Source organism: Rousettus aegyptiacus, unplaced genomic scaffold, assembly GCF_014176215.1.
Source record: "Rousettus aegyptiacus isolate mRouAeg1 unplaced genomic scaffold, mRouAeg1.p scaffold_m13_p_5, whole genome shotgun sequence".
Taxonomy (NCBI): Eukaryota; Metazoa; Chordata; class Mammalia; order Chiroptera; family Pteropodidae; genus Rousettus; species Rousettus aegyptiacus.
This window is the reverse complement of record NW_023416308.1, coordinates 65,390,985-65,416,407: the sequence shown is the minus strand read 5'-3', so window position 1 is coordinate 65,416,407 and position 25,423 is coordinate 65,390,985. Positions and strand designations below refer to the sequence as shown.

The following is a 25,423-nucleotide window of genomic DNA, read 5'->3' as shown; positions in this document are numbered from 1 at the left end:
ACTATTTGCTGGACTGACACAATTCAATTTAAAGTCAATTTATTGAGTGCTAGCTAAGCAGGAATTATCTGTTTTATAATTTATTTCTATCATGATTAAATGTTTTCATTCTGACACCTCCGTGTGCCAAATCTGAGAAGTGAGACTAGAAGACTTTTGTCCCAGGAAGGAGAAGGATGTAGTGGAAAGATAATGAGCTTTGGAATCAAGCTATAGAACTTGGTTTTGCTACTTACTATGGGGCCAATGGCAAGTCCAAATTCTGAGCCTCCTCTGTTTAATCTGTAAATTGAAGCTAATAATAACTACACTTTATAGGATTCTTGTTAGAACTTTAGAATTAGATGATACACATTGATGAAGCATGTAGACTTTATATATAGGTTCTTAGATAAATGCAAGTTCCCTTCTAGTGTCTACTTCTCTTCATCGTCTCCCTTCAATGATTGCCTCTTGTAAGTAGTTGCCTCTGACTCCCCCAGGCTGGGACAAGCATCCCTCAATTCTGGCACCTATCACTGGTCAATATGTAATGGCTTGTTTTGTTTTCTTGTGTCCTCCACTGCGTCAGAGGCTCTTGGGGCTTCATTGCTGCATCTTAGTGTTTAGCAAATTGCCTGCAAATAGGAGGCAGTTGGAAGATATTAGATAAATGGATGTATGAACAAATTAATGAATAAATGAATGAAAAAATGAATAAGGCCCTCAGAAGAGCAACAGTTAAGGTTTCGACCTGACAATAATTTTAGATATGGGTGATTACTGCAGGGAATGAAAAAAAATATTCATAACGAAGTTTACTTAACAAGTCAAACTGCTCGTTCTTGTTTTCCAGTTATGATTTCAGGTGAAGTACAAAAGAGACTGACCACTAAAAGGAAGAACTGAACTACCAAAAAGACTTTTCAGTTGAGCAAACCTACACTGGAGTATTAATTTTGCTCTTTCAGAAATAATTTTTTATACCCTGTTATTCCAAAACTGTTCCAGATGACTTCTACTATTTAACAAATAGATGAATTTAGGCAAAATACTCACTTTTCTTGGAACTCATCTATAATATAAAGATAATAGCACCCACCTGACAGAATAATGAGCATTAGAAATATTATACTGGGGGCAAAAGTAGCGGTTGGGCAACATTATATATTTTTATGACTATATATTTTATACAATTATTTTAATATCACTTTCTCCTCTTAAGAACTTTTATGAAACTGAATGGTCAATTCTAGCTTAACAATTTCTTTCCAAGACTCTATTTTATCTTTTCTTTATTTACAACCCTTTTGTCCATCACTTAACTAACTCTTTAGTACAGAGTTTGAAACCCTTGCTTTTCCAAATAGCATAAATGTAACTCTTTCTGCCATTATTGTTAGAAAAATGCTGCTGGAGTGAAAAAGTATAGGAACAAGAACTATGTGTAAAAGCAGTTTGCTGATAAAACTAAATGAATCTATCCTATAATCTATCCTCTAATATTTGGAATATCATGATAGTAGCTAACAATAAGAACTCTGGCATTAAACTTACACCTTAAGTCTTCCTCTCCCTACCAAATCCCTTGCTGTCCAACCCCTAAATTCCACAGTCCGATAACAACCCCCCTCAGGCAGCACTTAGCATGTACTGTATAATTTTATTCTTCCTGATATGGAATAACACTATCCTTTTCTTCATTCTACAAACTTGTAATAGCTAAAAAAAGAGGAGATATAGCAATTTGAAGTTCCAATTACATAATATTGAAATATCATGTAACTAAATGAAATAATTTATTATTCAGAAAACAATCATTGAGCACTTTTCACGGACTAGCCACTATTCACCGAAGTCTTCACACTCTTTGCTTTCATAGAGTATGGAGTCAGCACATACATGATGATCGTATTAGTCTAGGCCACTTCCACCCCTGCTTAGAGACAATGATAATGTGCTCCCTTCTCTCAGTCACTGTGACATTCATTCTAGGTCAGTCTCCCCTGTGGTCACATGCATCCATTTTCTTCCCATGGCAATCATCTTACATATTCCTTCCAGACTGTCTCCTGACTACTCTAATTAAAGTGTAGTTACAGTCTTACCTCATTCCCAATTCCCACTTCAAAAAATTTGTTGGCTCATATCGCCTACTCATAATCAGTTTAGACCACTAAATGAAGGGCCAACCAACATGGCCACAACTTGCCTCTCTTGTCTCGTTTTCACTGGCTCTCATTACTTGGCTGGTCTCCAACTGAACTAAACCACAGGCCATTCCCTCGATGTGCTTTGCTTGAGTTGTTCTTACTGCAGCTCTATCTGTAGATGCCCTTCCCATACAGAGTAAATATAACTCATTTCGATGTATTCAGCTGCTGACATCTAACTAATTCACGAGGATTTCATTTCATTCTGCTTTGAATTTTTAGATGAAATTCAGGTACTTTGGCCAGTTTCAGAATCTTCTGGTCGTCTTGAACTTTTATTATTTGCGTAACGTTGATTTAAGAGGAAAGGCTAGTAGAAAGGCTCAGAACTATCCTAGCTCTGCCAGTTGCTAGCTGTATAACCTCAAGGAAGTCACTGTAACCTCTCTCCAATCCTCAGTTTTTTGACCTACAATCTGTGGTAAAAATAATGCCAATGTCCCGAAGTCATTGAGGATGTGTATAAAATGAGATGAAATATGTGAAAGAACTCAGCAATAGTGTCGGTACACAACAGGCCCCCAAAAGAAAATATAACACTTGGGGAATAATACAACATTGCATGAATATTATTATGAAGTTATATAGAAGAATGTTTGAAGGGACAAACGTACTTTTTCGTTAGAATAAGATATCTCAAAGTTGGTTCTGAAGTTTCATTAGATGGTACAGAGAGAAAAAAAAGCATCTTATGGTTAAATAATTTTATGAAAGGTTAAGTTAAAAATAATTTTTAAATATTTCTTTTCACAGGATTCCTCAGAGTTCTAAAAGCTCACAGAATGTGGCATGTGATTGAACCTCTTGCATTAAATGGAGAAGAGGTTTAGCATTCTGGGTGGGTAGACATTGGGCGAACAAAAGCAACATAGTAGAACTTGGAGCTGAGGGCAAAGGTCCACCACAATGAAACAAATCAAGAAAAGGCTCATTCAAGTTGGGATGGGAGGGTTGGAGAGAAGCAAGCAGTTCCTCTTTCCCCCTTTCATCTCCAAGTACAGAATGAGTTTCATGAACTTCTCTGATCACAGAACTCTTATCTCACGCTCTGTCTTGCAGGGGTCGTGTTCTTCTTTGCGCATTTCAGCAACTACTGATCAGGAATAGTGGTGTTATATATGGACGTGGTTGTGGATGGCAGGATGGAACAGACATTTATTAACTGATTTTGCATTATATTTGTAGGGTTTTTTTTTTTTTTTGCCTTTACCTAAGTAGTGCTACCCCCAATTTTGCCTTTCTCCATTTTTCCAAGCCTAGCTCAAAATGAAGTTCATGTGTTTCTTTTAAAAGGACTTTAAAAGAGTACAGTGAGATAATGCTAATAACAAAGTTGAAAACAATGGGCCTGACTCGTTAGGACAAGGTCCTGGCATAATCTGCTCTGGTGAGCCTTCTCTGACCAACACCCCACCTCCAACCAGAACTAGTTTGGGTTGGATTAATTCTCAGGTGCTTCCACAGCAGTCTCCTGCAGTAACTCTTATCATGCACGACTGCAATGACTTATAGAAATTTACCTTCTCACTAGATAGTAACTTCTCGAGAGCAGAAGTGGCACTTTTATGTACTTGGAATGTTATCAGCTTCTTATACAGAACCTGTTGTCATGTATGTACTCAAGTAATTTATGAATGAACTGGCCTGTGAAAGAAAAATAAACTAATACCAATTAAAAATCACCAAAAAATATTGCGAACTTCTATGTTAAAATCTTTTATACTGAAGTTCTTTTGTTTGTTTGTTTACTTGTTTTTTGTTTTTAATTCAGGGCAGCTTTAGACAGAATTAATAGACATGGGTCTTAGCCCTGATGTTTCTACAAGCTAGCTTAGTCACTATAAACAGATCAAGTCTTCTCTCTGACATTAGTCTCATCAGCTGTGAAAGGAGAGAATTTATACTCTGCTTTTTTCCAAACAGGATTGAAGGTGACTCTTGAGACTATCTTCAGTCCTTGACTGATGTAGTTAAACTTGTGGGAGCCCTAAGAGTAATGCTCCCTTAATGGCAAAGATTTCTCAAATTGAGAGTTTAAGTATAAGACGTTAATCCAGGCAATCATTTACTAGAGCAAGAGCACTTTATCAATATAATTAGCCATAAGTTTTCAGTTGCGAAAATCAGAAACCTATTGAATTGCCCAGGTCATCTGGAGGGTAGCTCCCAGGAGTGATGGAATGGCTGAAAGATTCAGGCCATCTCAAGAGCCCTAGGGAATAAAATTAGACTCTGAAACACCATCAGGTCAGCTTCATTTTCTCTATCTGTCCAGTAGCTTTTTGCATATAAGGAGGGAGAGAGCTGCCAGCAGCCTCCGGGCTTACATCCTCATAGCTTTGCCGCCCAAGCAAAAAAGCCTTGGAGAAATCCTGGGAAAGGACTCTGATAAATCTGGTTTTGATCACATGTTAATAATGAAGGCTAAAGCAATTCTTAGTCCAGTAGGGGCCCCACTTAGATTATGTGGACACTACTGGTCAATCACTATGACTAGAGAGACAGAGTACATAGGAGATGGCAACTTCCATTTGGACAACTGGGGGAGCTCAAAGGGAAAGGCTAGCGGTCGGAGCACAAAACTGGCCATGGAGGAATCACTGCAAAATCAGAAAACCCTCAGTTGTGTTTACTATATCACTTTATGGACATTTGCAATCATCTATACTAATGTAGATGTATGTATTTACATTTTGGATAGACATAAGCAATATATGATTTTAAAATCGGAAAACATATTTCCAGGCAGTTGTGCATTATCAAACAGATACACATCTAGTGGTATCTGATAATTTTAACATATACAGAATTAGTGAATAATTGAGTTTCTTATATTGGACATGAAAAAAAGAGGAAAGTAGACTTGAGACACAAATGATCTGAAACAAAGCACCTTTTCAGAAAGGTATAAAGCAGTTGTTTAACAAGTTTTTCTGAAAAAAAAAAATAAAAGAGGCTTCTTGGAGCTTAAAACTTAACTTTAGTTCTAATTTTTTGGTTGTTTTTACAGAATTCCACCTAATTAAATAGATTCAAAAGAGCAATAACTTTGGACATTTCTGATTCAAACATAAACTTCAAAAATCTTAAGATATAGTACAAGCTTCCTTGCATTATAAAATATTTAGGAGACAACTTTTCTTGCCTACACTGGATACCTTTCACTTTTTTTCTCTCTTCTTCCTTCTGCTGATATTATGCATATATAGCTGTAGGTCTATAGCTAATAAGCCAGTTCTATGGGTTGACACTTTAAGAATAAATATGGATAGGATGGAATTCTTTTTAATATATACAAATTCCTGACTAGAAGGCAACAGATTAAAATGTTAACAGTGAAATCAATTGGTGGCTTGATTACAGATGTTAATCTCTTATTTTATAATTCTGGTTATTTTCTAAGTTATTCATAAGGCATATATACTATGTTAATATTCGGAACAAAAAAAATAAGAGTGATTAATTTTGAACCATGACTAGTTTAGAAAGTCCTAATATCTTTATATTATCCCTCAAGCCCAGACAACAGGAAGGAAATAGCATATCTATAAATATTTCATGAACTATAAAATAGAAATATATAAGAATGAATGAAAAATTATGGAAGTTTTTCTCACAGATGGGAAAAAATTTATAACTTTGAGTCTGGAGAAAAACAAGGACAGGAAGCTCAGATACAGAAATTCTAACTGTATGATCACAAGTAACCCAACAAAGAAAGAAGAGATCTGAGAAAATACAGTTGGACTATGGGGACATAAGATCGGGTTTAAAAATAACATATACAAAAGGTAGAAGGAGAAGAAGCAGGGAAGTGAACTCAGAACAGATTCGAGGGTGTTCCTAACTCATCCAAATAGGGTCAGGAAGCTCAAGCCAAGTACAAGGACATGCCCCCAGAAAACGCTACAAGCAGAGAAAGACATAATGAGGGTTTATGCAGAGCACAAGTTTTATAATGGAGGGGCAGACTAATGCTTGAAAAAATGGTGCAAGGTGAACAGATGACACAGAGAAGACAGGGCTGACACAACAAAATAACTATTTTTTCCGTAATGAAGATTTCAGATCGAACAATCAGGAGACTTTCTTTTGCATCTTATCTTTAGTATAATGGCCCTCATACCACTCTGTGGACAAGGTAGCTATGGCGTAAACGCAAAGTAAAATGGGTAAATTTAATTGACTCATGCCAAAGGGCTACTAATTACTTGATTATATCAAACAAGAACAATATTTCTAAGGTAGTGGAGCAGAGCTCAACTATCTGCAGCCTGGACTGTTCTCCTGAACTCCAAAATCACAACCAACTATCTGCTTAACATGTACTCTTAATTGTCTTCTAGATTTTAACATAATAGTGGTTCCCCCTTTATCCACAGTTTTGCTTTCCTGGTTTCAGTGACCTGCAGTCAACCATGGTCCAAAACCATTAAATTAAAAATTCCAGAAATAAACAATTCATGTTTTCATTTGTGTGCCATTCTGACTGGTGTGATGAAATCTAGCAGTGTCCCACTCCACCCTGCCCAAGACATGATTCACCTCTTTGTCCAGCTTACCCATGGTGTATGCGCTACCCACCAGTTAGTCACTTAGTAGCTACCGTGGTTATGACTGCCCCAGTAATGCAGTACTTGTGTGGCCTAACGCTACATCCCAATGCCTACGTCATCACCTCACTTCAACTCATCACACAGGCACTGTGTCATCTCGCATCATCACAAGAAGGGTGAGCACAATACAATAAGACATTTGAAAGAAAAATCACATTCACATAACTTTTATTACACTATATAGTTATAACTGTTCTATTTTATTATTGTTGTTGTTAACTTCTTACTGTGCTTAATTTATAAATTCAACTATCATAGGTATGTAGGTATGGGGGAAAAAACAGTATTTGTAGGGTTCATAAGATCTGCAGTTTCAAGTATCCCGTAGAGGTCTTTAAACATATCCCTTGCTGTATACAAAATTGAATCTTGGATATGTCTCCCCACTGATTCCTTCACATCTCAGTACCCCTATCTCAGAAAATGTCAACTCTATTTTTTCACTTGCTCAGGCCAAAAACTGTGGAGCCATCCTCAAATCCCATCTTTCTCTCATTATCTTCATCCAAATGGTCAGGAAATCTTCTTTGTTATATGTTCAAAAATACATGTAGAGGTTTTACTTTCCACAATTTCTTTCTTAGGTACTGTAGTAGAGGTCTAGCTGATCTCCTTCTTCCAATCGTTCCCAGTAAAATCCAGCCTCAACATAATTGTCAGTATGATTGTTTAAATCAAATGATACCACATCACTGATGAGACCCTTTGCCTCCCCATCTCATTCAGGGCAAAAGCTACCATTGTTACAAGGCTCTAAAGATTCAGCCTGACTCAATGAAAACTCTGACATCATTTTTATCATTCTATTTAAGCACAGCTGTCAGTTCCTGCTACAGTGCCTCTGCCCTTGCTACTTCCTTTTCCTAGACCATTTCCTCCAAAGAATCTTATGGCTTAATGTTGTCCCTCCTTCAAATCTTTAAAAAAACACCTTCACGGTGAAACCCCCCCTGGCCACCTGTCTATGGTTGCTTTCCTCTCTTCGAACTGCTCTCTACATCCCACCCATATATGCCACACAAGCTCCATTCTCCTTCCCTGCTTTAATTTTCTCCTTAGCACTTAAACTCCACTGACAAACTATGTAGTACACGTATTTCTCTTTTTATTACCTGTCTCGTCTACTATAAGGCAAACTCCAAGGAGCAGGGATTTTATCTGTTTAGTTCCACTGTATACTGCTGGTGCTTAAAACAGCACCCACCACATAGAGGAGAGGTGCTCAATGATGATCTGAAGAATGAATAAATGAATGAATGAATGAAATTGTAAAATAAGAAGTTAGACCATAAGATGATTTTGAAGTACTATCCAAATATAATTTCCTGTTTCCACACAGTGATAGAAGGCATAATGACAGGAACATTTAGGGGTTAAGTATGGGTTACTACTCCTATGATAACACGAGCCCTCTTTAGAATTTGATATATTGACTTTTCTCCTCATGTTTTCCCTTCTTTACAAAAATTGGAAACACAAAAATTTAAACTTATAACCAGATGAACAAGAGAGTGATAAATCTCTTTCCAAAGGAGTTCTTCCTTTTCAAAGAGACTCATCCAGGGACGGTGTCCATAATGGGCCCTTTGGACAGCGTTGAAAATTGGGTTTTACACACAATGTTTCAGAAACATGATACAGGTAATGCTACACACCCCGTTGCCTGACACCGTCTCTTTCATTGTGAGAACCTTGGGGAACATAAAAGCTACATGACTTGCCTTATGGTTCTCAAAGACTGTGCCTGCACCAAAAGATTCAGAGTGACCAAGAGTTATTCAAGTTCTCCACACAGAACTTCTTTCTTCTGGGGCAACTTTTGACAGGAAAAAATTATTCTTAAAAGATGACTCCATTTCATTTAGTTCAAGGAAATATACTTATAACTCTTAATTTTTCTGTCATTGGCTTTTCTACAATATTCCTAGGACAATCACCTCAGTAAATCCCTGGACACGTCAGGCTAACCTAGTTTTTGAACAGTGTCCCAACATGTCAGATCAGCAAAGAACGTTGCTGCAGAGCTGCTGCTGCTGCTTCTCACTTAAATCTAACGAGATATTGATTTTTCCTCCAATCCCCACAGTCTCTCCCAAGGAATCGATACCTCACTAGTCAGTGAAGCAGATGGAGATTAAACAGAAGACCTTGGGAGAGCAGGGCTATCACCCAGAAATCTAAGGGTGCTTCAAAGATGGCACACAAGACACATCAAAAAAGGTAAAGGACCACAAAACAGGAGACAAACAAAATCAGTACTGAAAAATATGAAGTAATACAGAGAGGGAAACGTCCAACATGTGTTAGTAACAAAACTCCTCCTGAAACAAGGATGCAACCCTTCCCAGAAGGTTCTGACAATGGTTCTGAAAGAGACAGAGTCTTGGCTTATTTTTTGTTTGTTTGTTTATTTATTTTTAAAGGAGAAGCTGAGAAATAGAAAGTAACAGGTAGATCCAGAACTAATCAAATCTAAGTTTAAAGCTAATACTTACGAGTTGTTATTTTGGGTAAGTTACTTATATTCTGCTGTCCTTTAGTTTCCACATTGTAAAATGAAGAAAAAATATCCCCAGTTTTAAAAGAAATTGTAATAAATTATATAATCGCTAAGCTTGAGTCTGAAATAAGGTAGACAATCAATAAAAGGTCAAAGGGCAGGGACACCTTCCAGTTAAGAAAATAAACAGGAGAAAACTATCAAAGAAATAATATTTCTCAGAACACAAGTTGAAAGAGCTCACCAAAAGGACCCAGCACAATAAATGAACAAAGGTTCACATAGAGCATAGGATTGTGGAATTTCAGATTATGGGGGATAAAGAGATGACCAAACATCAAGGAAGCTGCCTCACTCTCAGGCAGAGGTAACAGCCTCTCATTCAAGCACTCTCTCAGCTTTCATAGAGACACCAGTTTTTACAGAACTTCATGCTGTATTATAAGTATTCATTTACTTGTGTTTCCTTCCAGGAGACTGGGAACTTCTTAATGGAAAGAAAGTATGCCCTTTTCTCATTAGTGTCCCTGCGCTTAGCAAAGTGACAATGTGAATACATAGTAGCTATTTGAGGAATACTTCAGGAATAAATGAATGAATGAGAGAATTAGTGAGCAAAGTGTCACACAATGCACCTTAATGAGGATGCATATCAAAATCACCAAAAAAACTATTTTCCAAAGACACATTTTATGTCCCTCCATACACCTCAGAGCAGGGCTGAGGCACCTGTAATTTTATCAATCAAGCTCCTCAAGTGCTCCTAATGTACAACTCTGTTCAAGAATCATTGTCATTAAATAAAGCTCTGGACCAGATGTGCAATCTTGTCCTGGTTTCTCCAATGAAAGCCAGTAAAAAGACTCTCTGAAACTTTCATTATTAGTAAAAAAAAAAAAAAAAAAAAAAAATATGATAGCCATTTTATGTAGATCAAATGAGAGTAGCTGAAACAAATGAGAGATACAAGATAATAAGATTATGAGTAAAATTGCTAAATTCTAGTCCTGGGGTATGAAGGAGAAATGAGCTAGATAAGATCCACAGGCTGATTCTTATATGATTCTATGTGGCATTACCAAGCAAGGGATTCTGCAGTTCCCAGTCTAGTGCCCAAGGTATTAGAGGGGGCTACTTCCCTCACCTTCATTTTATTTCCTTGCATCTCCCTGAATACTGTGTGGTACTACAACCTCCCTGCTGTGAAAAGTGTCTGGATAGCTTTCTGGATGAAAGGAATTACATAATGTCGAGTCCTCCTAGGAAATACATCAGTAAATTAATTTTTCTGCTTCTACACAGTTGTTTTAACAATGGAAATGCTCCCACAAAGGACAAGGAAAAGAATAATACAGTAAAAGAGCACCGACCATGGAGGCGATCACCCTCCATGTGCATGTCACTGCGCTGGTAGATGACCAGGAGGATTTCACAGTGCAGCGCAGGGGCCAGGCCCATGAAGAAAGAAGGTTAGCATAATATGGTAAGAGATAAGAGAGACTACTTAAGAGCCACTAACAGATGATACTTGAGCCAAGTCATAAAGAATGAGATACAAGTAAGTGACTGAAGGAAGCATGTTACGGGCAGAGGGAATATCAAGTGTGAACAGAGAAGCTGATGCAGTTTAATATCTCTGGAGGATAAATGGATGGATGAAGTAGCCAGAGATAGGTCTAGAGAGGCAGAGAAGAGCCTTTCAACTTGGGGTTATCTATGATTAGGAACAAAAGGTTTTTGAAGTATGGGTAACCATGCATATGGGTGTATGGCTTAGATGTCTTGGTGGATGTGAAATCTCCAAATTAGATGATCTGATTTGAAGAAAAGCTTATGAAATCAGTTTCAGACATGTTGGGTTTGAAGAGTTGTTTGAGTGATATCTAGATAATGATCCAGAGAGATATGGAAGTCTGAAGTTTAGAAAAGAAGTCATGGCTGGAGATAGAAATCTAAAAGAAGAGCTAACTCTGGAAGCAGAATCTGGTTATTTTTAATCATTCCTGTAATGGAGAACAGAAGACATGGTCTAATAGTAAAGACTAGGGACCATATTCAGTCATGGTCTGCACCCAGCTGCATCTAGGCGATGATGTGTTCATCCCCAAAGGCACTAGCTACTTTTCCTATTTTCCATCACCTACACTTTCCCAAATAGCTCACTTCTGATTCAGATTAAGCTCAAGATAGGACAGAGGCTCAGGAGTATCCACATTCCTTGAAATATAAAGAAACAGGCACATGGGTCTTCTCCTTCAAAGATTTTTATAGAAGTAATTATAATGGGGAGCTAAGAGAGAATGACATATGCAACACCTTCCCTCTTGCACACAGAGCTATGGTTATATCCTCTGAGGGTCTATTTCCATTTCCCTACAATATCTTAGTCACAGCTGGATTTCAGATTACCTCGTAAATTATAAGCATAGATGTAAAAAAATCTCTGGAGAACAAATTAACTAAGGATAAGAATTTTAATGTTATTATTAATTCTTACTGATTCTTAAGAAGATGAGTAACTTGATTTTGAGTCTCTTTTACTTAAACTACTCTCAACTTCAAGAAATGATTCTATTTTTTATGTAGGACATTAAAGAATCTGTCAGAGAAATGATTCAAATAGTTGTACTACAGACTACTGGTCACTATATAAAATGATCATGACTATTAAACATTTCTTTTAAATGATGCTTCCTAATTTTGCTGATTTTCGATTTCAGATTGGGCTCTTCCTTTTCTGTCCCTAAGTATAACCAGCTCCAATCAGATTAGCTAAAAAATACAGGGTTAAACTGCTCAAACAATTAAGTCAGTGGAGAACATCCTATAGCCACGTCTAAATTCTTTGAAGATGAGTACTAAAACCTGGACTACCTATTTGCCAAAGAGAATTTTAAGAATGAGACATTTTAAGAATAAGAACTGGCACCCAATACCATGCTCTGAACTCAGAAAGGGCTTAATACACATTGTTCATGGACAGGCTTAGAAAGTCATTCACTAAAATTGTGTGAAATCAATGAACACACCATGACTGTCAAGAATTTTTTTATGATTTGACATTTGAAAAATGGGAATAATCAGAGATGGTCTACTACCCAACTTCAAAATAATGGGATTTAAAAAAAAAATGATGTCTGTATTCAATCCTTAAAAAAATGAATTAGAATAACTATCTATCCATACCCGAGTATAATTATCTATGCACTTTCAGTTTGTATAAATTCATTGTTTCTAAGTGCATATTTTCTAGAAGCCTATATAAAAGATGTGTGACAGAACTTTTCAAGCAGCTTCAAGAAAACCAGCCGCTTCTTAAATAATAATAATAATCGCTCGCTAAACTCAATAACACACAGAAAACTTTCCCTCTACATGAAAATTCTAGGCCAGCATTTCCTAAATGTGTTCCACTCTTTCGTTAAGTATTCTAGTTGGGCCAAAATATTTATGAACTGCTGCATTGTGTATTCCCCTTTGGAGGAGACAATTAAAAACTCATTATGTGTATGGTACACCATCATTTTAGAAATCCACACTGACACAGGACATATCGTGACTTTAAAATATTATATGAAGGAGCAAAAAGTATATGTTAGAATCAAAGGAATAAAGTCCTAACTATTCAGCTTAAGGAAAGTCACTTAAGTTTCAACTTTAAAAAATCAGTAATAATAGTAATGCTTACTTTATAGGATCATGCTAAGGACTGAATGAGTTCATAAACATATAAATATTTTCACAAAGCTAACATTCAGCAAACAGCAAGAAATGTAGGCATGTTATTATTGGAGATTCAGAATGCACATTAGGATATCAAAGGTCCTGACAAGTCCTGCAACAAGGGAAGTGGTTTAAGTTGGTTTTCTCAAACATATTTGACCATGTATATTAATCTGCCTTCTCAGTTGTAAGATTCAGAATCTGTTGATAAAACAGTTGATTCGAGAATGTTGGGCAGCTTGCAGAATTATTCAGTAATCTCGAGAAACAGGCTCAAGTCTAAGCATCCAGAAATTCAAACCCTATATGGAACAGGCCTCATGAGAACATTGCTGCAGCCACCAATGAGCATGAATAGATTCTACAACCTGAGAGTCTCTGGGGATCTCTGGGGCTAGCAGAGATTCTGTTTCTGTGTCAAACACAGGACCCTGTAAACTGCCATCTATCAAGGATGGAGGCCTGTTTTGAGCCACCACCCTCCCAGAAAAAAATGGATTCTGCATTGCACCTTCTTTCTCTAGCTGCTTACTTCTGAATCGGTATGATTGGTGAAATCTGGACTATGTGCCTGTGTCCTAGCTAAAAAGAAAGCAAAAAGAAGAAAGTTTTATGGGTTCTTCCTAGGGAGATGAGCCTCCCATGGCTAGAAGTTCCCCAAAGATAGCAAATATGTTAAATAGTTGCTGGAAAGCTAAAACACATGACACATATCTATTACACTGTGAAACACCTAGTCCTCCCCCTAAAAAGCTAATGACTTCCTACACAGAACACTATTGTATATTCCTTCTCTCTGTGGGACACACATCATTTTTCATTGTAGTTTCATGGAAGAGACTGAAATTGAGTGAAGTTAAATGTCAGAAAGCTTCTTCCTAGGGTGCCCATTGATCTTGGAACACCCTGAGAAGAGGACAGGCCTAAAAAGTCACTTTAAGTAGGACAGACACAGTCAAGGAAATCTGCCAGGAGCAGGGCGTGAGGTGGAGAGAGCAGGAGAAAGGGCACTGCAGTTCTTTCTGTGACTTTCGTTCCTATCAGCACTAGTGGATAGTTAACACTTGCTCCATTATTTCCCATCTACACTGACGTTTTCCTGGTGTCCTGTTTCTGAACGCAGCCACACATGAATCATTGTACCATTAGAGCAGGATGGAAAGGGCTGAGAAATAGAAAATAGCTTTTGTGTGCATCAGAGCCAAGTATAAATGATGACACCCAGACCAGCAGATGGGCTGTGAGAATAGATAATAGAGATGATGATGATGATGATGATGATGATGATGATGAAGAAGAAGATGACGATGACAACAACGATGACAAGATGACGATCTGTTTCTGTGTGTGTATGTGATCAGATGTAGCACATCCAGGGACCGCATCCATATACATTAAGTCACTTCTTGCTCACAGCCACCCTAGAAAGTGGGTGGCTATGGTCAGAGAGTGAATCTAAAAGGAACAACTAGTTGAGATTCAAGCAATAGGCATCAAGAATGAGGCAGGTAAATGGGTCAGCAGGTAGCAGGGCCCCATCAGCCACAGAGATGGACCCAGAAGACAGGACTTCCAACTTTGGGGATGCACTAACAGGATCAGACCAAGGCCTTCATTTTAGGAATAAATATATGAAAGAATATTATAAAGATTGGGTTGGGCACAGGAATACATCAAATAGTCATTAGTCAAGCTCAGGTGTGATGTAGACAGTGTGATGTATTGGGACTCCTGATCTATAGGGTGACCATACAAATTTAAACTACAAACCAGGAATAGGAGTCTTCTTAATAATTATGCCAGGGCAGCAGGCATATGTCAGGAATGTTCTAGGAAAATGGAACATATGATCATCTCAATTAAATACCTTCTGGCTCTAGTGAATCCACAGGTAGAATTCAAGTAAACACAGCTGAAAATGATAATGAATGCAGCGGTTACAAACCACAGGAAACCTGACGTAGGAGAAACTGTATTTATTTTATTTCCTTTGGTTTTAATATTTAAAGAGATGATATGAAAAACTGGAAGTGCCAGCATATGTTTAATTTTTTATATCTTAATTCAAAACCAGAAGCTACCATGATTGTTCCAGTAACAGCAGTAATCATGAAAACTATCATGGAAAGTTATCCATGATATTAAAGAGCAAGAGGGTATATATGGCTGGGTTGTGGGGTCAGCAGAAATATGGAGGCTAGTCTCAATGACAAACGTCTCCAATACCCTGATAGTTTCAGCTTCAGAGATGGTCAAACTGATGGTGATACCCACAGAATTTCTGCCTTTGGCTCATTAGAAATTTAGAAGATAAAAAAGAAAAGAAAAGAAAAAGAAAATCAGATGTTTATCACTGGACTGATTATGAAGTCACTCAAGACGGCTCTGATTGTTAGTAGGTTCACTTTCCAAAAGAAAGATCTCTAAGGGAAATGTTCCCTGGTCCCAAATGTAATCAAAGAATGAATCAGTAGTTGTCTCCAAATGCTGCCATCTTAGCTTCAGGCTGACAGTTTGATCTGGGCCTCTGTTTTGTAAGTGTGGTAATACTATCTTCGGAAAGTAAGCAGTTTTATCAGATGCTTTAAAAAAGACTTTTTGAATAGTTTAACACTCTCGCTTTTCAGTGCTGCAGTATTATTCCTGAGCCCTTACGTGATGACTTTGAATGCTAACCTGGCACCAAGAAACCATTTTTATTACTAAGACATTCAGAAGGGCAATTTCAATAGCAGTGTATTTGCAGGGAAAAGAGACATTGAATGTGGGTTCTACCCTTTACCATGAGGCCTCGTACCCTCCGGTGATATTAATAGTTGAGTGCACTTTAGGCCTGTGAAAGTCCCTCCACCCTCTTCTCTGTACAAAGCTTCTCTTCAAAGTTTACATTTGCAGGGATTTACAGGATTAGAAATCCAGTATGTAAGTACGGTGGGTCAGCCAGGCCTTAAGTTAATGAACATCATGCCCATAAGCAGAGTCTTGACACTGCAACAGTTGACCAGGGAAAGTTAGAGTGAACTGAAAGAGGTCTAGAAGGTCTTTTGTCCCACAAGCAATTCAACTCTCCCCACATATTCATATGCTTCTTCCTTTCTTTTCTTGTTAGCACTTATTCACTATCCAACACCCTATATATTTTACTTATGTTTTGTTATTGTTATACACAAAATCAGGGTTCTATCTGTTTTATAAATACCTCTACTCCTAGTCCCTGGTAACTAACAAGTGTTCAATAATATTTACTGAATGAATAAACAATGGAAGAGTCCCCTCCCCATGTAAATGAGTCATTCAATCTAGTTTGCTCAAGTAATCATTTGAGGAAAGTGGTTCCCCAATATCCTACTCTTTTACTCTTGTGCCTAGAAGCTTCCAGGCTGGAGAATGACTCAAAAGAAAGGAATCTGAAGGAATACGCAAGAGCTGTAGAGTAAAATCGAGTGTGGGGCTAAGGAATAGGAGAATAGGTAAATTTACCCATGTTTAGGAATTTTTTCAAAAGCTAGACTAATGTTCAAGAAACAGATCATTAAAAATGTAATATTTCTTAAGTTTTTGTAACTTAATCAAACTTGTAAGTTTTCCTCTACCATCTCTCTTAACAATAAATTCTTCAAATAAACTAAAAAGGTTCAGTGACAGCAGAAAGTAGAAAATGATACTGTCCTAAATCAAAAGAAGAAGAAAGACAAGGAACTAAGAAGTAATGACTTCAAAACATAAGCCCAGCTTAGAGGACGCAACAGAGGCAAGGCAGGCACTGAGACTCTCCATGAAATGGCAGAAATAAACAAACAAAATTCCTACTATGACAGAAAAAGTGGCATCACCATCTTCTTCTTCTTCTCCATCATATCCAATCCAAGCAACTGCTTAATCCTGCTGGTGTTTATGCTTTAGTAATATTCTCAAATCAGATTTTTCTTTCATATCCTAAAAGCCATTACCTTAGTTCAAAGCCTTGTCATTTTCCAATAGTAATGCAATGTTACTATGTCTCCAGGTTTACCTGCCTCCCACCTATCTTTCCCTAATCCTCAGAAAAAATCTGCTCATTTTTACTCTTCAGCATAAAACCAGAGGCTCCTCCCCAGCCTATTAGAATGATTTCCACTAAAGTTATATTTTCAAACCATTCTCTAATGATGTGCAGAAATATTCACAATAAGTCCTAAATGTGAATTCCATAAGTAAAAAGATAATGCCTATCTTATTTATAGCTCAACCTTGAACAACTGACACAGTTTCTGGGCACCACAGCATTTAATATATGTTCCACAAATAAATAAAGATATAAACTATGCAGAATGCAATCCTAATAATATAAAACATAGATTTATATGAAAAACATTTATTTTTATTTTACTTTTGCATTCTGTTTTAACTTTCAAAATTTACCATGAAAGTTTTTTCTTCTCTATCCTGAGATTCAACAATATAAACAAAAATTAAACAAAGGGAACGGAACAAAAACCGTGCACCTGACAAATTAGGCAGCAGCGTGGGTCATAAGGGGAAGTACAACGCCCTCATGATACCACCTTGGACTCTTCGTCTACTTGCTCTGACTCTGCCCTCACTTCCTACCACTCCTCTGTCCCCCGGAAGAGTAAGCAGTGACAAGTCACACCAAGTTCTACACATTTCTATCTGCCATCTACTCTCTCACCATACTATCTAGCATTCCCAGCATGGTAGTCTGTGTTCTCGCCACCTTTTTATTTCTAGGGCAAAGCACAATTCCTGGTAAAGAACAGCATATTATATGTTGATGTTGTAAATTAATTCTAAAATCATACTTACCTAATATGGTTGTTGTGAGGACTAAATGAGAAAATGCATGTAAAACATGCCTGATACATAATAAGCACTCAATAAACGAACATAGTAACTATTATCGATGTGATCATGTAGCAGTTACTTTGCTCCCTTAGCTACAATCATCTTAAATTGTGGATAACAATTCCTGCCCTGCCCACATTCATCCTCCTGAAATGAGAAAGAGCTTAAAGCAGTTTGGGAACTATAAATCACTAAACAAACATTGATTATTATCATTATAATGATGAGGATGATTACGGGCCATTCTCCTTGTGAGTCTTGCCTACAGTAAGTTTACAGTAAGGTCACATTACCTTTGCTGATGTTTCAAACCATCCTACAAAACCGTGCTCCTTGCAGAACTGGTCCATCTTGAGGCCATTGTTCATGAGCATATCCTTCCCCTGGTCACATTTGTTGGCCAACAAAACCACTGAAACTGGTTTGCCATTAGGGAGACTTAGCTTCGAGTCCAAATCATTTTTCCACTTTGTCACTGCTTCAAATGTAGCTGGTCTGGTGACATCGAAGACAATAAATGCACCCATGGCTTCCCGGTAGTAGACTCTTGTCATGTTTCCAAATCTTTCTTGACCTATCACCAAAAAGAAATAGAAATCAAAAACTTATTATGATTGTAAACCAAATCATATAGTGTAACCTTAGGAAGCCTCCAGTATTAGCTCATCACTGAATAAAGTGCTTCCTTGCTTCTCTTTAAAGAAAGAGCTAAATACGCAATCATGCAGCTTTGTTCTTGATCTTTGAGTCCAGAGGGGATTCATTCATTTAACAAGTATTTATTGAAACTTTTGTATTCCATGTAATGTTCTAGAACTGTGCTAATACAGTATCCCACTAGCCACATATGGCAATGCAAGTTTAAATTAATTAAGACTCATTAAAATTTAAAATTCAGTTTCTCTAGCTAGCCACATTTCAAGTGTTCAGTAACTACATATGGCTAGTAGCTACAGTATTGCACAATTTCAATATAGAACATTTCCATTATCACAGAGCATTCTATGACAGGGGCCCCCAATATTTTTGGTGCCAGGGACCAGTGCTCCTGTGAGACTCTAATGCCTGATCATCTGAGGTGGAAATGAGGCAGGGATGCTAGCGCTGGGGAGCAGCTGCAAATACAGATGAAGCTTCGCTCACTGGCCTGCCGCTCACCACCTGCCGTGTGGCCCGGTTCCTGACAGGTCAGAGACCGGTACTGGGTCCCTTGTTCTATGGGACAACACTGTTCTTAATAACTGGGGTACAATGATTAGAACATGAAGACTTTTGCTGTCATGTCATGGAGCTTACATTTTAGTGGGATGATAGATTATAAATGATAAACACAGTAAATAAATTATGTAGTAAGTTAAAAAAAAAAAAGGACTCCACATTCAACTCTAATTACAGGTAGTCATCACAGCTACATTTATTGTATGTTTACTAACTATTAGAAATGTGATTTACATAAGAGATCGTGAAGGTATAATTATTATCCCTATTTTTAAAGTAAGAAAATTGAGATTTAACAAGGCTAAGGAATTTGTTCACATTATATAGATTAATAAGCTTTGGAAGTCAAAATTCAAATCAGAGCTTTTTGAATCCAGAGTCCTTTATCAACACTGAATATTCTCAACTACTAAACCATAGTCATACTAGCTCCTCTCCAGGTTTATGTGCTAGGAGTGTCCTGTCCAAATCACTCGAATAGATAACAGATATTTAAATGTCGATGCCAGTCTCTGGGTGACACGCCAAGAATTTAACAGTAAACTAGGTGACCTCTTCTACTCTTAAGTAGTCTACAATCTACTGAATAAAGAAAGCTCTCTGATACAGAAAGAGGAGAAGGGAGAGAAGGATGAAGGGAAAAAATAGGTAAATAAGTAAATAATAAAGAGAGAGAGAGAGAGAGAGAGAGAGAGAGAGAGAAAGAAAGAGAGAAAGAAAGAAAGAAAGAAAGAAAGAAAGAAAGAAAGAAAGAAAGAAAGAAAGAGAAAGAAAGAAAGAAAGAAAGAAAGAAAGAAGAAAGAAAAGAAGAAAGAAGTTTGGTCTTACACAAATTCACTAAAATCGGCTTTACTCTGATTCTTCATTTTTAAGTGCATAATGGCAAGTTTCTTAAACACTCTAAGCTTAGCCTTCTTCACTTGCAAAATGGCAATAATAGAGGTACCTCAAAGGGTTGTCATGAGAATGAAATGAATTAACATATGCAAAGCACCTAGGACAGTACTTTAGAACTACCTAGTACTTGAGTTTTTCCTCCCTCCTCCAGTATGTTAAAAATTATGAAAGACAATAAGATATTGGGAGTGAAATCAAAGTTTCAGAACAGACTTTACAAAAAAAATTACAAATATTTCAGCTGAAAAACAAAAATGAATAAAATCCTATCGCTTGTCACTCTGTCTACTGGTAGTTGCTGAAGACAAGGGATAATGAAAACTGGGTTTATATTTTCTGAACCAAAAAACTCCAGAAGTATATGACCAGACAAAGATCTTTTATTCTAAATTGGAAATTTATGTTTAGAATCTTATAAAGTTAACTAAATTAAAACAAAGTTAGATATATATTCAATAAGCCAACTTTGAATGAAATGCTGAAACTGGCATGTATTTGAGAACATACAGGTCAACAAACCTCTAAGGGCACTTAGACTTAACTTTGAACTCAAGATTTTATGACAATGAGTTTTAATTCAAGTTACCAAGCTCTTTTGTAAGTTGTTATGTTCATATTGGCATTAGCATTGTGGATTGTAAGAGAAAATGATCCATCCATAAGCCATAACTGCTCCATGAAAATGTATAGTCAAAGGTTCCTGTTATCCTGTGTAAGCCTGTGTGCTCAGGCATGTATCATGAAAAAATATTTTGTCAGGGCCAGCAAGTGATGATCCTAAAACATTTCTTGCATGGGTTATACTACACATTTTTTTCTTTAATGTTCACAGTCATCCAGTCAATGAAAGAAGGAAGTATTACATATATCACATGACATACAACCCACAGGTAAACTTTCTTTCTCCCTAAATGAGTTTTACATTTCTTTTCCTTTTTTTTTTTTTTTTTTTTTTTAGTTTCTGATGCAAACAGTGATCTCCTTTGATGCTACTGAGGGTTGCCACAACATTTCAGGAAGATGAGGAAAAAAGCCCTCTGTGATCATTCAGGATTCTGAAGGCCTCTAGGCTTTGCAAGGATATCTTATGATCCCTTTCAGAGAGCTAATCAGATGAAGGACAAAGTCATGGGTTATTCAATAATCTACTTGTCCAGAGGTTTTCATAGCAGAATAAGGCAGTCCTCAAGAGGAAAGATTTTACATTTCGAATATATGGCGAAGGGCCATTTTTGAAACTATGCAAAAAAGTCATTATATAGATTTAACACTTTCATAGGAATTCAAAAAGGAAAAGAGAGTGTGTGTGTGTGTGTGTGTGTGAGAGAGAGAGAGAGAGAGAGAGAGAGAGAGAGAAGGTATGTGTGTCAGATGAGAAATAAGAAGAAAAAAGTGTTTTTCTAGAAAGAAAAGACCTTTGTTTATTGAGGTCACTGGGCCACCAGCCTTGGAAAGTTTGTTTTCTTGGCGTTCCAGCAAGAGGTCACATTCAGACCAGGGCATTGCTAACACTCACATTCTATCCTTCCTATCCTGTCAGCTGACAGCCCTCTCTGCTGTTTCTTATTAAAAGAATGAGAACCATGTGACTTTTAGTGAGTACCTACATGTGGGCAAAGTGAAGACCTGATAAATTTATCATAGGTCATTTACTTAAAAAACAAAGTCCATAGTTGAATAATCTCTCTTGAAGTTAGATCATTCATTCAAAGCACATATACTGAATAGTGAATACAGTCCAGGCTCTGTGTTTTGTGCTTGAAATATATAGTTTTCTGTCCTTGAGGAACTTCGAAACTAAGAAGTATCTGAAAGCATGCACTGAAAATGATCTAATTCACCATATGATCTAATTCCCTGCTTCTCTTAGTCTCCAAACACACACTCCATAGCCAGCTGTGTGGTTGTGGCTCATGATTCAGCTTCCGGCTTGAAGGGATATTAAATGACAAAGCAATCAGCCAAATCACAAAAAAAAATACAATGGTTCTAAGTAGTAACAGTGTGGATAAGCTCACTACTAAAGGCACTAACTCAAAGGGTCAGAAGACACGGGTCTTAATTTTAATCACTGGTTACCAGTGCAGGCTTAGACAACTGTATTTCCCTCCCTGAGACCCAGGTTTCTCATCTGTGAAATGAAGTTGTTCTCACTGATATCTACAGTCCCTTCCTGCTAACATGCCTTCTAGCTATGATTTCACCATTAAATCAACACTTGTACCTCTGTCTCAATTGCCTGAAATGGTCCATTTGGTGTCAGGGACTCCGTTAAAAATATACACAAGCAACACAGCCATAATGTGTATTTAATGATATTTTCACTTGGTAATTAGTATTATATAGATGCTCTCAGTGTGCACAACCAAGCAGTGAATCTTCTCGACAGGCATAAAATCAAGAAGTATGTTGGGAAGTATGTTAGGTTTTCTCATTGGTAAAATAAGGAAACTGGATCAGATACCCTAAAGTAAATGCATCATTGCCTCTGGCAACACCTTTCTATCATCAGATGCAGGTGTCCAAATCTGCACCTCTTTTTCTTTCTATGTTCCCTACTCTGGTTCGTGGCATTGCTGTCTACACTGCCACCCAGAATGGTACCTTCAAGTCTTCTTCCAATTCCTTCCCAATACCGTGCCCAAAGGGTCTCCAACATCCTACCAACACTTCTATTTCAGAAGTGGCTCTTGATCTGTCCCCTGCACTCCAACAGCATTGCCACTGCTCTAGTTCAGGCCCTTATTGCTTCTCACCTGGATCCCTGACAGCTCCCTAATGGCGGCTCTCGGCATCTCAGTTCTCATCACTCCCACTCTCCCTTAAAATAAATATAAACTCAGGTCTTCAGACATTTGCCATTTGGGCAGCGCAAGAAATCACCTGATGAGTATATATCCAAAGAAAATGAAATTGCTCCCTTAAAGAGATATCTGCACATACATGTTCACTGGGACATTATTGACAATAGTCAAGATAAGGAAGCAACCTAAGTGTCCATAGACAGAAGAATAAATAAAGAAAATGTGATACACACACTGGCAATCTTGCCTTTTGTGATGATGTGGACAAGTGTTATGAGAGCACTACGTTAGGAAAATAAGTCAGACAAAGAAAGAAAAATACTGTATGATTTCTTATATGTGGGCTCTAAAAAAGCCAAACTCATAGAATCAGAAAGTACAATGTTGGTTGCCAGAGGCTGGAGATGGGGTAAATGGGGAGATGTTGGTCAAAGCGCACAGACTTCTGGTTACAGATAATAAGTTCTAGGAACCTAACATATAGCATAGTGACTACAGTTAACAATACCGTATTATGTTCTTGAAAGTTGTTGAGAATAGATTTTAATTGTTCTCACCACACACACACACAGAGGTAATCACATGCGGTGATAAAGGCATTAACTATTTTGCAACAGGTATCAAACTATCACACTGTACACCTTAAATTTACACAAGGTTATATGTCATTTATATCTCAATAAACCTGGGAAAAAATATCTGAGGTATTTATCAAATACCCATTCTGGGGCTACACTCCTCAGAGATTCTTATTGTGTTGGCTTTGTAGGGGGCCCAGGAATCTGTTTTTATTTTAAGCACTCCCTAGGTAGTCTTAAAACTCTATTTCTATCAGAATCCAATTTTGAAATGTAAATATTATCATTATGATTTGTTGCTTTAGCCCTTCGATGTCTCTGCTTAAAAACACATATTTATTAACACTACACATGAAGAATCCTTTGGCTCCAAACACCTTTCCAAACTCTTCTCCTATCATTTCCTTCAAAGTGCTTCATGGACAAACCACACTGGATAACTTGTTCTTTGGAAAACACAACCTGTATTACTCCCTGGAATTTCTAGGAGTTTTTTGTTGTTTGTTTGTTTGTTTGTTTGTTTGTTTTTGCATCTCTGTTCTCAAAGCCTGAATTTCCTCCCCGTCTCTCTTCTCACCCTGTTCAATGAAATCCTAGGCACCTCTCATTGTGCCCTGAAATGTCACCCATTTGTGTAACCTCCCTTGTCCTGCCAGCTGGAATCAGTGACTCCCTTTTATGATTCCAAGCATGTTCTTTATCCTACACCATTCACACTTACATGCTGTGTATTCATACTTCTAACTCCAACATGGCATTGTAAAAACCTAGGGAACAGAGTGATCATGTTTTAATGTTGTAAATCTGAGGCCTATTTCTCATCTTTTGGATCTAGTAAGAGCTCAATATACTGTGGTAGAAATAAAACCAAACTAAGATTTCTTCTAACATACAACATCGTCATGTCTTCATGAACTAGTGCTGCATATGAATACACTTATCCTACATTCTACTTTCATTTCCAGTAAATAATCAATAGGTGTTCAATGATATAAATTAATATTCTAACAGAGTTATGTGTCTATCTGTTGCAAGAAGTTTTAGACTGGAATATCGTTTTTGTTTTTGTTTTTGTTTTTTCATAATCATTCTCATCATCTTAAGAAATAATCCCTTGTAACCAAATTACTCTATTCCAAAATATATATATATATATATTGGGAGTCATGGCACAATCAGTAGAGCTAAATGTGCCAGCAAGATATGCTCTTTACTTTTAAGGAGTAATAGTATGAAAAGCAGAAAGATAAAGCCAAAAATAAATATGGACCTTGTACAAGGGCCTGAAGAAAAAACAAACAAACAAATTATCCAATTGACAAGATGATTAAATAGCCACTGAACTTATAATGGCTTAAAATGTTTTTGAAGGTTCAGGGAAACTGATATTCTAGGATCAGAGTCAGGCTGACATCCTGGTGAGCAAGATTCACTCCAGTTTTTAAGAGCCCATCTGACCCTTTGCGATGGTTTTGAAACACCTTCACCTTCTTTCTTGTCTTCTTTGCTCTATCAAACCACTGACAGAAAAGTGTCAATCAATCATCATTCTGCCAAGTCACCTAAGGCAGCAGTCCCCAACCTTTTTGACACCAGGGACCAGTGCTCCTATGAGAATCTAATGCCTGATAATCTGAGGTAGAAATGAGGTGGTGATGCTAGCGCTGGGGAGCAGCTGCAAATACAGATGAAGCTTCGCTTGCTTGCCCACTGTTCACCTCCTGCTGTGTTCCTGTGTTCCTCTGTTCCTGACAGGCCTCTGATGCATGGCCTAGGGGTTGGGGACCCCTCACTTAAGGCTTATATCCTGAAATTTACCTTGTGTAATCTTACCCTATAAAATTACTCACCTCCCCCTAGCCTGAACCAAGTCTCTGCAGCTCCATGACAAACACTGCACTCTGTACACAATAAGGGTCAATAAGTCTCCTTATTGAGTGAAGGAATAACCTGTAATTCTTTATCCCCTCCCAGTGGATACCTGCAGACTTAACAAGCCTCTGAGAGTCATTCTCTGTCATGTTTCTTGCATTCATCATTTTCTTTCCGC

At 37.5% G+C, this 25,423-nt stretch overlaps 1 protein-coding gene across 1 annotated transcript in view; it reads right to left on the bottom strand.

The window, feature by feature from the left end:
* RAB38 (RAB38, member RAS oncogene family) overlaps nt 1-25,423 on the bottom strand; it is a 45,233-nt gene that overhangs the window by 8,370 nt on the left and 11,440 nt on the right. The window contains exon 2 of the mRNA XM_016153161.2: nt 18,170-18,450. Coding sequence (XP_016008647.1) covers nt 18,170-18,450 — 281 coding nt within the window. The remainder of the gene's footprint in view (nt 1-18,169; nt 18,451-25,423) is intronic.